Genomic DNA, 15,593 nt, shown 5'->3' with positions numbered 1-15,593 from the left:
GGCAGACTAGATGGGCCAAGTGGTTCTTATCTGCCGACAAATTCTATGTTTCTATGTTTCTTACCATCGTCGCTGGTTTGGGACAACACCGCGCCAACTCCAACTGTTGAGGCGTCCACTTCCAACTCAAAGGGTCGTTGATATCTGGTTGCTACAACACAGGAGCTGAAATGAAAGCTTGTTTAACCTTTTGAAAAGCAGCCTGAGCTTCTTCTGACCACTGAGAAGGATTTGCGCCTTTCCGTGTAAGGCAAGTAATTGGGGCTGTCAAAGTAGAGAATCCTCTAATGAATTTTCTATAATAATTGTGCGAAGCCAATAAAACGTTGAACAGACTTGAGCGATGTAGGAAGTTACCAGTTCTCTATTGCTTCCAATTTAACAGGGTCCATTCGAAGATCTGTACCAGAGATTATATACCCGAGGAAGGGCACGAAGGAGCTTCAAAGGTACACTTAGACAACTTCCCATAAAGATGATTTTGTTGTAGGCGTTGAAGGACCTATTTTACCTGTTGATGATGAGAGGCTAAATCTTGAGAGAAAATCAGAATGTCATCAAGGTAAACTACCACGTATTTATACAGAACATCTCAAAATATTTAATTGACAAAGTTCTGAAACACAACTGGGGCATTACTTAATCCGAAGGGCATTACAAGATACTCATAGTGGCCGTCACGGGTGTTAAAAGCAGTCTTCCACTCATCGCCACTCCGGATTCTAATGAGATTATATGCCCCACAAAGATCTAATTTGGTAAAGATACTGGCTCCTTTAATTCTGTCAAACAGTTCTGTGATTAATGGTAAAGGGTAGCTGTTTTTGATGGTAATATCATTTAAGGCTCTATAATCAATGCAGGGATGTAGTCCTCCGTCTTTTTTTTTCACAAAGGAAAAAACCCTGCCCCTGCTGGAGATGAAGAAGGATGAATGAATCCTTTTTGTAGATTCTCTTTTATATATTCACTCATGGCTTGAGTTTCTGGAACGGAAAGAGGATATGTCCGTCCTGTTGTAGGCAATCTCCCCGCGATCAGATCGATGGGACAATCCCATTTCCGATGTGGAGGCAGAACATCAGCTGCCTTTTCACTGAAGACGTCCGCAAATTCTTTATAAGCCTCAGGAACTTCACACTGGGGTTTCAACCCCCAAGATCTCACGGGACGAACTTGACCTATAAATAACTAGATCTATGGTAAGAATTTACCTTTGTTAAATTTCTTTCTGCGAGGTACACTGGGCTCCACAGGGCGCCCATCCTGACGCACTTAGCTTCTTTGGGTTGGTATGGCATTAGCCGCTGACGCTTTCTCCTGTTGTGAGAATGTGGTGTATGTGGCTACTAACAGTTGTCGTCTCTTTTGCCTGCTACTGCATTGGACTGGTTAACAAAAACTGAGCTCCTGTGCACGGAGGCGGGGTTATAGAGGAGGCGGCGCTATGAATTCTGGGAAGAAGGTCAAAGCTTTGAGCCTGTTGGTGCCTCGGATCAAGATCCTACTTTACACCCCAATGTCATTCCCTGTGGAGCCCAGTGTACCTCACAGAAAGAGATTTAACAACGGTAAGTTCTTACCATGAATCTCGTTATTTTTGCGATGTGAAAGGGGTATTAGTGTTGGTAATTGTTACAATGTTTATGGGACACACAAAAAAATACTTGTGTTCCAGGGTTTGGAATTTATTATAATGAGAAAAGTGACTATTCAATTGGTTTCTACCATATGTGGGCTCAATGGGGCAGTGCTGGCCTGCAACTACATCAGACTGTAAATGGATCTCTGTGCTGGGAGTAAAATCTGGCCCGTCAGCAGAACAATCACGTGGAGTGTATGTCAGGTTATATAGCTTTTTGTGGACTTGTTAGTGTGGAATGTATTGTCATATTGAGAAAATTCAGGTACACATAAAATAGTCAAATAACATATACAGGTTAAGTCTCCAAATTGCTTGGCACCCAAAGTATTTTGGATATCAGATTTTACCGTATTTTGGAACATTTGCATACCATAACGAGATACTCTAAGCACAGAATGCACTTATGTTTCTTGTGCACCTTATGCACATAGCCTGAAGGTAATTTTATACACTACTTTTAATAAGTATGTACATATACAAAATTGATTTATGTTTGATATACAACTTATACACATAGCCAGAAGGTAATTTTATACACTACAGCAGTGGTTCCCAACCGCAGTCCTCAAGTACCCCCAACAGTTCATATTTTCCAGGTCTCATCACAGGATTGCAAGTGAAATAATTTGCTCCACCTGTGGGTTTTTTAAAATGTGTCAGTGAGTAATGAATACTCCTGTACACCTGCTAGGTGCTCTGGAAAACATGAACTGTTGGGGGTACTTGAGGATCGAGGTTGGGAACCACTTCACTACAGTATATTTGTAATAATTTTGTTAACTAAACAAAGTTTGTGCACATTGAACCATCAGAAAGAATAGGTGTTACTGTCTCAGTTACACACACAAAAATCTGTTAAAATCTACAATATTCACTGTGCTTGTATATGTTAGCAGCTTCAATGAAATTGATATAGTAAAACTTTAAAAGGAAGCGCTTATGATATGTTAAACTGAATGCTCATACCTGTAAAAAAAAAGTTTTAGTTAGTTTTTCATGAATACAGCTCTTTTGTGTTTTTTTTTTTTTGGAGGTATGTAAAAGCGTTTACAAATGCTGGGGGTTCCGTTTGGTAAACCATGTATTTATTGAGCGGCTGTTCCACAATTAACTGTACCTAGCTCACCCTACCTTTTGAGAGCCGCTAACCGCGACTCTCTGCTGGCGTCCCGGCTCTGGTTCCCTCCTGCAATGAGTAGCGGTATCCGTGCAGTGTCTCTCACTCCGTGCTTAGCGCTCGGGGATAGCGTTCACTTCCGGTTCCGTTCCTCTCCTCCTTCTCTCTCCAACGCGTTTCGGGCTTGCAGCCCTTTGTCAAGGATTGAGATTGTCTCGGGAAATTCCTTTTTATAGCTAAAAAACTTTGTTTCAATTTTAAAAACAGGAAGTGGTCATGCAGGAAGTAAATATTCCAGCGGTAACCACATGCTCCATTCTATCTTATGATACAAGGCATTTATTTAAAAAATTATATAAAATATGGGTATCCATTTTAATTAAGGTATGGCATTCATAAAAATAAATATATGTATTGTAACACTGTAGGGGTGCAAGGTGCCTTTTCCTGGGGAATATGGCAGCACGCAGCAGCTGAGGAACAACACAAGTCCAGTTTCTGGTACAACTGACCCCGGCCAGTTTTATTGAAACAGAAAATAAAACAAACCCCAAAATAAAAATACCTTGCCTGTCCGGCACTAACTAAACATAAGATGTTCCTAACTGTCACTAAACCAAACACAGAGTTCTTCAGTACATACTGTATAGCTTACTTGCATCAGAAAGCGTGTCTCTCACACACAGATCCTGCAGCCTTCCCAGGCAGTCTGCCCATACTAATCAGGTTAGAAGCACTATATCACTCTTACACAGCTGAAACCCTGATTAGCCCTCTGTGAGGCCAAAGACCCGAACTGGGCCCAATGTCTAGAACTCGCCTTATCTCTCTCTCAGAGCCTTTACCCAGCTTTTACAGCAAACTGAAAAGGTTCAGACAAAACAAAAAGCATTTTTCCTAGAAGTTAACATTTTCTAAAACATGTAAGACAAGAACCTGGGACAAATATACCTGCCCTCAAACACTATCCCAGTGTTCTTGTCACATATCCCCCTCCCCTGTTTCGACCTAGGGGCCGGAACACTTGTAGCCCCCAAACAGAAGATGCGAGACAATGCATCTGCGTTGGCCAATTGTGTTCCCGGTCTATGTTCGACAGTAAACTTAAAGTCCTGCAACGCTAGCAACCATCTAGTTACACGAGCATTCTTGCCTCTATTTACATACATCCATTTTAAAGGGGCATGGTCTGTCACTAGTCTGAATTGTCTACCCAAGAGGTAATATCTCAAGGTATCTAGTGCCCACTTAATGGCCAAAGCCTCCTTTTCCACAATGGCATACCTTTTTTCATGCTCATTGAGTTTCCTACTCAAATAAATGATAGGGTGTTCGTCCCCATCTCTGGTTTGGGACAGCACAGCACCTATCCCTACCTCTGAGGCATCTGTCTGTACCACAAATTCTTTTGAAAAATCTGGTGTTATCAACACCGGTTGTGAACACAAAGCCACTTTTAACGCTTGGAACGCCTTTTCTGCATCAGGGTTCCATTTCACCACATTTGACTGCTTCCCTTTGGTAAGGTCTGACAACGGCACTGCTGTGGTCGCAAAATTAGGAATAAACCGTCTATAGTACCCAGTAATTCCCAAAAAAGCCCTTACCTGTTTTTTATTCACTGGACGAGGCCAGTTTTGAATAGCATCAACTTTATTCAATTGGGGCCTAATCAGACCTCTGCCTATGGTGAAGCCCAAGTATTTGACCTCCTCCATTGCGAGGCAGCACTTCTTTGGGTTAGCAGTTAACCCTGCCTCTCTGATTGAGTCCAGTACTGCTTGTACTTTAACCAAATGTGACCCCCAGTCTGTACTGTGAATTACCACATCATCCAAATAGGCAGCTGCATATTTTCTATGGGGCCTCAAAATTTTATCCATCGCCCGTTGAAAGGTTGCTGGAGCCCCATGCAACCCAAAGGGTAACATCTTATACTGGTACAGCCCCTCCGGAACCGAAAAGGCTGTTTTTTCTTTGGCGCTATCAGATAAAGGTATTTGCCAGTAACCTTTGGTCAGGTCCAATGTGGTGAGAAACCTGGCTGTTCCCAGCCTTTCTACAAGCTCATCCACACGGGGCATGGGGTATGCGTCAAACTTGGACACCTCATTTAACTTACGAAAGTCATTACAGAAGCGTATGCTACCGTCGGGCTTCGGGATGAGTACTATGGGACTGGACCACTCACTGTTAGACTCCTCTATGACTCCAAGTTCTAACATGGTTTTAACTTCCTTAGAAATAGCTTCTCGCTGAGCTTCAGGAATCCTATATGGCTTTAAATGAACCCTGACCCCTGGTTCTGTGACAATGTCATGTTTTATTATGGTCGTTCGGCCAGGCAGCTCTGAAAATACCTCCCTATTTTGGATGAGAAATTCTTTAACCTGATTGTTCTGATCAGCTGATAATGTCTCTGACACCTTCACTGCGGGAAGCAACCGGGGTGAAGACACCGAAGGGCAAGGCTCCGCTGACAGAGACAACCTATCTTTCCAGGGTTTGATTAAGTTAACATGGTAGATCTGTTCGGGTTTTCTTTTTCCCGGCTGGTATACTTTGTAATTAACCTCATTCACTTTTTCCCTAATCTCAAATGGACCCTGCCATTTAGCTAGGAATTTGCTTTCCACAGTGGGTACCAAAACAAGAACTCTATCTCCAGGAGCAAATTCCCGTATCTTGGCACTCCGGTTATAGACCCTCTGTTGAGCACTTTGGGCCTGTTCCATGTGCTCTCTGACAACAGGTACCACGGCTGCAATCCTATCCTGCATTTGTGTTACATGCTCAATAACGCTTCTATAAGGAGTGGGCTGTCCTTCCCACGTCTCTTTGGCAACAACCTTTTTTAACATACTTTTTAATGTTTTATTAAACCTTTCCACCAACCCGTCAGTTTGGGGATGGTAGATGGACGTCCTGAGGTGAGTGACCTTAAATAACTTGCACAATTCTTTCATGATCCTTGACATAAATGGAGTACCTTGGTCAGTCAAAATTTCTTTTGGTATTCCCACTCTACTAAATACCTGCACCAGCTCCCTAGCTATCGCCTTGGCTGTGATAGTGCGTAAAGGGACAGCCTCAGGATATCGAGTGGCATAGTCCATAATTACCAGGATATACTGATGGCCCCGAGCAGACTTTAACAAGGGCCCCACGAGATCCATGGCTATTCTGTCAAACGGGACCTCTATAATAGGCATGGGAACTAGTGGGCTCCTGAAATGGGGTCTAGGGGCATGATACTGGCATTCAGGACAGGAAGAACAATATTCAGACACTTCTTTATAAACCCCTGGCCAAAAGAACCTTTGTAAAACTCTTTCAGTGTTTTTTTCTGCCCCTAAATGTCCTGCGGTAACGTGACTATGAGCTAAATCTAGTACCGTTCTCCGATAAGGCTGGGGAACTACCAGCTGTTCCACCACATCCTCACCCCTTTTGACAATGTGGTACAAGAGCTCATTACAGATGGCCATGTGGGGATACGTAACCCTGTCACCTGGTACCACAGGTTCCCCATTAACAATCTTAACATTCTCTCTAGCCTTTATTAAGGTAGGATCCTTTAACTGTTCAGACGCAAACAGATTCTTCTTTACCTCCAGGTCAGGCACGCTTTCAGTTCTAACTACTATGTCTCTGTTCCCGGCAAGAGGGTCCTCACTGGACTCCCCATCTGTCACTTCCCCAGCCAAACTAGCAAAAGGCAAAGGGCCAGAAAGTTCCGAAGACCCACGTACATCCATAAAATCACCGGTATTATCAACTGGCTTTTTACTTCTCACATCTGTTGATAACCGTGATTCCCACAGTTTCCAAAAATGAGGAAAATCCCTCCCTATTATGGCCTCATGCACCAAGGTAGGGACCAGTCCCACTTTAACCATTGCTGACCCACAACAAGTTTCTATATTCACCTCAGCAGTGGCATAATATTGGGTATCCCCATGTATGCAAGTTACCCCAATAGGTATTTGCTGGACCTTTAAGGGGTTCACTAACCCAGCTTTCACGAGGGTAACTAAACTTCCTGAATCTAGCAAGGCCTCTACCCGGTTACCTTCTAAGAACACATCACACATTTGTTTTTCCAGCTCAGGTGAAGGTACCACAGTACAGGCTAACCTAGCAAAGAAAGACATTCTGCGACATTCAAAGGCAGCATCACATTGCATGGGTTCTTGCGTGACTGGGCAATTGGCAATAACATGACCTGGCATACCACACCTAAAACATTTAACCACACGATTATCAACCCATTTGGGCAGCATAGACCGTTCTAGCCCCATTGGCCTGTTTCCAGGGCCAGTGTTTACAGTCTCTCCAGCCTTGCGTTCTCTTAACCGCCCAGCAACGTTTTCCCACGGAACAGTCTTACCAGTCTTTACTGAAGGGCGCTGTCGAGGATCTATGGGTTGCTGGGTGGTCATCAGTAGTTCCTCTGCTGCCAAATACCTCTCTACCATGTCCACTAATTGGTCAGCAGTACCCGGGTTTCCATGGCTCACCCACTTGCGCAGGACCATGGGCAAAGATCTCAAGTAGCGGTCCATGACGACTCTTTCCACCATCTGGGGACCAGTTAATGTCTCTGGCTGCAGCCATTTTTTTGTTAGCTGAATAAGGTCGTGCATCTGGGAGCGCGGAGGCTTCTCCATGGCGTACAGCCAACGGTGCACCCGTTGTGCTCGTACTGACAGCGTGACTCCCAGGCGGGTCAGGATCTCAGTCTTTAGTTTATCATAGTCCCGAGCCTCAGCAGGGCTTAAATCAAAGTAAGCTTTTTGGGGCTCACCTGACAGGAAAGGTGCCAGCAGACTGGCCCACTGTGCTTTCGGCCAGTTCTCACGCTCGGCAGTCCTTTCAAACGTGGTCAGATAGGCCTCCACATCATCAGCCTCTGTCATTTTCTGCAGGAAGTGACTGGCTCGTATAGAACTAGAGCTGGTTGGAGCACTGACGGCCACATCTCCAACCCGAGCTGCAAGTCTCTGCACCACTTCTGCTAAGGCCTCTCTATCCTGACGCTGTTGCCTGTAAAGTTCATCAACAACTGCCTGCTGTTGTCTCTTATTTTCCTCCATTGCCACCTGCTGCTGTCTGTTGGCCTCCTGCTGTAGTCTCCAATTTTCCTCCATTGCCACCTGCTGCTGTCGGTTGGCCTCCTGCTGAGCCGCTGTAGCTTGCAGCAAGGCTTTAAGCAGATCCTCCATGTCAACAGATTTTTCAGGCGGCTTTGCAGCTGCTTTCACCCAGGACATATATCAAACCCTCAGGGGTGAGTCTCAGTAACTTCACACTGGGCTGTATCTGCATAAACCACCGTTTTCTGCAGGCCTCACAAAGCTGCTGCTTTCACTTATGCGCAGAACGGCCTGCTCGCATTCTCCACCAAGTTGTAACACTGTAGGGGTGCAAGGTGCCTTTTCCTGGGGAATATGGCAGCACGCAGCAGCTGAGGAACAACACAAGTCCAGTTTCTGGTACAACTGACCCCGGCCAGTTTTATTGAAACAGAAAATAAAACAAACCCCAAAATAAAAATACCTTGCCTGTCCGGCACTAACTAAACATAAGATGTTCCTAACTGTCACTAAACCAAACAGAGTTCTTCAGTACATACTGTATAGCTTACTTGCATCAGAAAGCGTGTCTCTCACACACAGATCCTGCAGCCTTCCCAGGCAGTCTGCCCATACTAATCAGGTTAGAAGCACTATATCACTCTTACACAGCTGAAACCCTGATTAGCCCTCTGTGAGGCCAAAGACCCGAACTGGGCCCAATGTCTAGAACTCGCCTTATCTCTCTCTCAGAGCCTTTACCCAGCTTTTACAGCAAACTGAAAAGGTTCAGACAAAACAAAAAGCATTTTTCCTAGAAGTTAACATTTTCTAAAACATGTAAGACAAGAACCTGGGACAAATATACCTGCCCTCAAACACTATCCCAGTGTTCTTGTCACAGTATATACAGGTTGAGTATCCCATATCCAAATATTCCGAAATACGGACTTTTTTGAGTGAGAGTGAAATAGTGAAACCTTTGTTTTTTGATGGCTCAATGTACACACACTTTGTTTAATACACAAAGTTATTAAAAATATTGTATTAAATGACCTTCAGGCTGTGTGTATAAGGTGTATATGACACATAAATGAATTGTGTGAATGTAGACACACTTTGTTTAATGCACAAAGTTATAAAAAATATTGGCTAAAATTGACTTCAGGCTGTGTGTATATGGTGTATATGAAAGATAAATGCATTCTGTGCTTAGACTTAGGTCCCATTGCCATGATATCTCATTATGGTATGCAATTATTCCAAAATACGGAAAAATCCGATATCCAAAATACCTCTGGTCCCAAGCATTTTGGATAAGGGATACTCAACCTGTAATAGTAATTACTCTAACTATATAGATGTTACAATTATCAAAAAAAGGGACATTTTAGTATGGAATGGCAAGATAGCTAAATTTTATGTACTTGCGATGTCCGTTCATTATACACTTGTATAGCCCATGACATCGGATGTGACGCCACCAGATTCTTTCTTTCTAAAGGAACAAGACTACCTAACGCACAGATCAACTTTCTCATCAGTTGTGCACAATGTATCCTGAACAAAAATTATTTTTGGTATCAAGGTGTGTTCTATAATCAAATAAAGGGAACCGCCATGGGTTCCTCCTTCGCACCTAGCTACGCCAATTTATTCGTGGCTAGGTGGGAGGAGGAAAAGATTTGAAATGACAATCCATATGGACAACATTTAGTCATATGGAAACGATACATCGACAACCTACTGATTATCTGGAACGGTCCGGAACAAATCCTTCAAGATTTTCTGATGTACATGAACAACACATATGGGTTGGAATTTACATTCACATTCAGCAAACAGATGGTTACATATCTGGATTTGGAAATTCATATTCAAGAAAACAAAATTATCACAAGGAATCATATCAAGGAAGTCAGTGGGAACACAATGCTTGATAGATCCAGTAATCATCACAAGAACTGGCTTCAAAACATTCCAGGAGGCCAATTCCGACGCCTGAAGAGAAACTGTACACAGAAAGAAACATTTCTCCAACAATGCAGTGGTATGAGAGATCAGTTTGTGGAGAAAGGATACGATGGAGGAGAACTAGACAGAGAAATAGAGAAGATTACAACCATGGATAGAAAAAGCATGATACAGTACAATCATAAACCAACAGAAAACAACTATAATACATCATTTATTACTCAGTTCAACAGCCTATACCATCAGCTGGAGAACATTCTACAAAAACATTGGCCCATTTTACTTTTGGATAAACAATTGGCACCCCATATAAAAGAGAAACCGCAAATAATATATAAGAAAGCCAAAAACATCAAACAACATCTGGTCACAAGTTATTTACAGAATGAAATCCCTAACCAAACAGAAAATAAAGGACATTATTACTGTCTGAATTGTAAGGCCTGTAGAAAGACGGGAACAACATCTACTAGGCCGGTTACAGAATTCAAATCTAATGTGATAAACAAAACATACAAAGTGATTTAGTGATTTATTTGATTATAGAACACACCTTGATCCCAAAAATTATTTTTGTTCAGGATATATTGTACACAACTGATGAGAAAGTTGATCTGTGCGTTAGGTAGTCTTGTTCCATTAGGAAGAAAGAATCTGGTGGCGTCACATCCGATGTCATGGGCTATACAAGTGTATAATGAACGGACATCGCAAGTACATAAAATGTAGCTATCTTGCCGTTCCATACTAAAATGTCCCTTTTTTTGATAATTGTAACATCTATATAGTTATAGTAATTACTATTATATACATATATTTATTTTTATGAATGCCATACCTTAATTAAAATGGATACCCATATTTTATATAATTTTTTAAATAAATGCCTTGTATCATAAGATAGAATGGAGCATGTGGTTACCGCTGGAATATTTACTTCCTGCATGACCACTTCCTGTTTTTAAAATTGAAACAAAGTTTTTTAGCTATAAAAAGGAATTTCCTGAGACAATCTCAATCCTTCACAAAGGGCTGCAAGCCCGAAACGCGTTGGAGAGAGAAGGAGGGGAGGAACGGAACCGGAAGTAAACGCTATCCCCGAGCGCTAAGCACGGAGTGAGAGACACTGCACGGATACCGCTACTCATTGCAGGAGGGAACCAGAGCCGGGACGCCAGCAAAGAGCCACGGTTAGCGGCTCTCAAAAGGTAGGGTGAGCTAGGTACAGTTAATTGTGGACCAGCCGCTCAATAAATACCCGGTTTACCAAACCGAACCCCCAGCATTTGTAAACGCTTTTACATACCTCCAAAAAAAACACACAAAAGAGCTGTATTCATTAAAAACTAACTAAAACTTTTTTTTACAGGTATGAGCATTCAGTTTAACATATCATAAGCGCTTCCTTTTAAAGTTTTACAAAAAAAATCTGTATTGCAGAATATTCCATATTTCAGAGTTTTGGATATGAATCTATATAGGTTCTGGTACAGCCCTATAATTCCATACCTTACATGCAGCCCCAGTATTTGTGCTTAATATGTCTAGGACCAGTCCCAGAAATAATCATGCTCAGCTGTCTAGTTCGATATTGGAAAGTCATAACATTCAGCTGATTTCATTTAGTAGAGACGGCACCAGATAAATAGGGTGGTGCTTTGCCACAGAACTAGTTTTAGTACTTAAAGCCAATTATTACACGATATCACAGTTTTACTACAGTTACACTATTACAGCACCAAGCATGCTTTACAGATTGTCTGACAGTAAAGAGTCACACAGAGCATCAACTGGAATCAGTATGTTATTATTTATTTATATATTTATTACCAGTTATTTATATAGCACACATATTCCGCAGCACTTTACAGAGAATATTTGGCCATTCACATCAGTCCCTGCCCCAGTGGAGCTTACAATCTATATTCCCTATCATGTGCACACATTCATGCTAGAGTTAGTTTTGTTGGGATCCAATTAACCTATCAGTATATTTTTGGATTATACTGCCGCACAGGATCCTGGTGCTTGAAATACCGACGCCGGGATCCCGAAGAGCAAAACACTGACAGGGGTGAGTAAGAGGTATTCTCTACCCTCACCCCACCCCCTAACCTTAACCTTCCCTATCCATAGCCTAACCCTAACCCCCCGTCCCCGCTGACTAAACTTAACCCTCCTACCCAGGCAGCCCGACCCTAACCTGCCTAACCCTCTCCCCCCCCGCCTGATGCCTAAACCTAACATCCCCTTCCCCCGGCCTTAAACCTAACCTTGCGGCCATACGTACGGTAGCATAGAATTTTGTGTGCAAATACAGTCGCCGCCAAATATAGGCATGCCACATATCATTTTAATCAGCAGAAGCTGTGTACTATTACATTATTTTGCATCTAAGATGCATTTTTGCGTAAAAAAAAAGAAAAAAAAATGCTTGACGCTACCAAGTCACAGGGCACTCACGCGTTATTTTAAACGTGACTTGTAGCGCAAGGAGCAAAGATGTAAGAGGACACATCTGTATCAATCTCCTACTCTGCAGGAAACTGGAGCAAGATCAGGAGTTATGGGGAGCTGTAGAACAACCTAGTGTATGGAAGGGTGTTGTATGTTTCCCTGGCGCTTGGGATCCCGGCGCCCAGCATACCGGCGCAGGGGTCCTGACCGCCGGAATCCCGGCAGTGCGGTGAACGCAAAAGATCCCCTTGCGGGCTCGCTGTGCTCACCACACTGCAGCCATGGTGGCACACCACGCTGTTTATTCTCCCTCCAGGGGTGTCGTGGACACCCCAAGAGGGAGAATACTTGTGGTATACTGGTGGATGGGATTCCTGCGTTGGTATGGTGAGCGCCGGAATCCCGACAGCCGGTATATCAAGTGCCACCCGTATGGAATACAGTATTTATAATTAACACAAGATGGCATAGATGGTAATGACCAGTATTTCCCAACCTCAGTCCTCAAGACATACTAACAGCCCAGCATGTGTAACTATTATAAACATACTGTAAGTGGTCAGGAAAAGGTTAATCTTTCTATAATAAATAAACATAACCAGTAGGAGACACCTGTCTCTTCTTCCTGGCAGCTACTCTCTGGTCCAGTGCAGTGATTGAGCACTCAGATCTCCACACACAGCAAACTTGGTAGAAGAACATGTGCAGCAGCTCCAAACAGACCCCCCCCCCCCCCCCCCCCCCGCCCCGCCCTGCCTTTGCCTAACTGCTGTATGATTATCGCCTGGATAGTGATAGTATTTGCATAATGTTTTCCTGGTATTAGTGTTTAGGGAAAATATTTTTACGCCTGTACAACTCATCCTCAGCCTCTCTAAATTATTCTAGTTTATGTATAATGTAAATACAGTAAATATGCTTAAGGGACAAGCACAGTAAAGATACGGTGAATCGAGATGAGGCGATTCACTGTGCCATACCTTGTCCCCACCCACACCAGATTTCTGGATCTCCTCCAGAGCATTAGTCATTTATACATGGTCATGTAAGTGGATTTACTCATTTATAATGTGTTACATTCTTCACTCACTATCTTACCCACCTACCCCACATGTTTTCTGCCCCTCTAAAACACATCTGCCTTGTCTGTTCTAGTACAGATGAAGCCATGCTCTTTGGGCGTGGCTGCACGCCGCAGAGCGTACAGAGATGCTCCCATTCACGATTAGCGTGGCTCCATCTGTATATAGGGGATAGTTCCAAAATGTTATATTCTGTGTTATTACGTTTTATTTACGCATATAAACGTGCATGATACATGCCACCATTATGTTTTTTCCATTTTCCAGTAATTTCACCTTATCTAAATGTGCAATGGGTTACATTGGGGCAGATGTATTAACCTGGAGATGGCATAAGGAAGTGATAAACCAGTGACATGTGCAAGGTGATAACGCACCAGCCAATCAGATCCTAACTGTTAATTTACATATTGGAGCTGATTGGCTGGTGCCTTTATCACCTTCACATATCACTGGTTTATCACTTCCTTATGCCTTCTCCAGGTTAATACATCTGCCCCATTATTCTTTATCATGTGCAGAAACAGTAGTGGCAAATCCTACAAAGATCCAAATAATCCAGTTATAAATTGGAAGTTGTATTCCAGGACCTACGTAAACAGTAATAAAAGCCCAAGTTGTCCACACCTAATCAATGTAATACTTGTTGTATTCAGTCATGTGTAAAGCTCTTGTGGTAGCAAAAACAATAAAATATTCATTTTTATTTATTTTTTAGCATCTTTAAAGCAAAGTACAGATGGTGTGTATGAAATTTACCGTGGAATAAGCACAGTTTGCCCAGCCAGAAAAGAGGTAAGATGATGAGTTAATGTTTTAAATTCTGTGAGAGTATTTTAGTGCAAGGCCTCCATGTCTTGTGCTCTACTGTATAAATGTTTCTTTATAGCTGTCTACAAGGTGATTAGTCAGCATCTCCCCCTTCCGTAGTGTATATTGCAGTTCATACAGGTAACGCCAACTTTCTCATAGGCAGTTTGCTAATGGCTAACAGATTTGCTCTCTTATCTACACATTCTCAGCCATTTGTACATGGCATCCACTGGGAACTTTAGACCCAAAAAGTAGATATTTCAGGTGACATCATCAATGGTGTCACCAGTTTGCATAGTCCCTATTGCTTTAATAGCCACTTACTGTATATAACAATGGCAGATATGTCAGTCTCATAACTTAGGCTAGTGTGACCCCATGAATTCCTGAGATTCCAGGGAGGGGTTTTTTCTAAGGCAATTAGAAATTAAATTGTTATATGAGAGCCCTAGTTAACCCACTATAGCGGTATTTGAGCCATTATTGCAAAATAAGGGAGGTAGATGCCCTATGCATTGGAGCTATTGATTGGGATGTGTTGGGATTGATATTGAATATATTAGTAGTAAAAGGGGCGATTTCATTAATTTTAATATTAAACATATGTATTACATTGCATATTATGTAGCATTGTTGTCTAACCAATCACTGTTCTATGTTAGCTGACCAATCAACCCAGTTACTCCTTTTTTTTCATACGTTCAAGTCTCTGTGACATATTACAACGGGAAAAGAGTAAGGTAGTTGTTTGTCCACCCTGCCCATTCCTAGGGTGGACGAGTTGCCCCAAGCCAATAGCCAGTGGATAAACAGAATGCATTCAAGGCTTGGGTGGATGGATGAAGGACACCTGTCAATCTAGTCTGGTAGGCAAGGGTTACACTAGGTACATGCCTAAATAATTTCAGTCACAATTCAAACAACCTTATGATTTTCAGAGTGATTAAATGATCGTCAGTACATCAGATTTTAAGTGTCCACGATAGTGATTTATCACTTCAATCCGAATAATTATCTGTAAGATCGTCATAGATGTGATGTTTTTAAATGAGCTATAAGCAGAAATGTCAGACAGGTGATGGGAAATTCATACAACTTAGAAAATGTGCGCAATATTGGCTCATGTTTTTTTAGAAATGTTGTACAGCAAGTTAGAGATAAACATCTGATCTGACTACTTTTAGAATGATAACCAGTCCCTGGTGCTGCGTCAGAGCCGGCCGTAACCAATATGATTCCCTAGGCAAGATTTTGGCTGGTGCCCCCTAGCACCACTGCTAGTTCCGCCTCTGACCCTTCACCTCTTTCCCAGCACCATCACCCCTCACCCATAGCAGTCCTTATTTCGGTGTTCGTACCCCCTATGTTTTAAGTAGGAACAGTGCACACATTTGGCGCACAGCCCAAAAATGGATGTGTTTTTGCTGGCA

General features: G+C 42.6%; 1 protein-coding gene across 6 annotated transcripts in view; it reads left to right on the top strand.

Moving 5' to 3' along the window:
• REPS2 (RALBP1 associated Eps domain containing 2) overlaps positions 1 to 15,593 on the top strand; it is a 286,422-nt gene that overhangs the window by 148,223 nt on the left and 122,606 nt on the right. For all 6 annotated transcript variants that reach the window (XR_010226433.1, XR_010226459.1, XM_063953934.1 and 3 more), the window contains one exon: positions 14,069 to 14,145. Coding sequence is in view for 4 of the 6 variants with exons in the window: in XM_063953934.1 (XP_063810004.1) it covers positions 14,069 to 14,145 (77 nt within the window). In the remaining 2 variants the exon portion in view is untranslated. The remainder of the gene's footprint in view (positions 1 to 14,068; positions 14,146 to 15,593) is intronic.

This window comes from Pseudophryne corroboree, chromosome 2, assembly GCF_028390025.1.
Source record: "Pseudophryne corroboree isolate aPseCor3 chromosome 2, aPseCor3.hap2, whole genome shotgun sequence".
Classification (NCBI taxonomy): Eukaryota; Metazoa; Chordata; class Amphibia; order Anura; family Myobatrachidae; genus Pseudophryne; species Pseudophryne corroboree.
The sequence above is the reverse complement of the archived record's forward strand: the minus strand, read 5'-3'. Positions and strand labels throughout refer to the sequence as shown.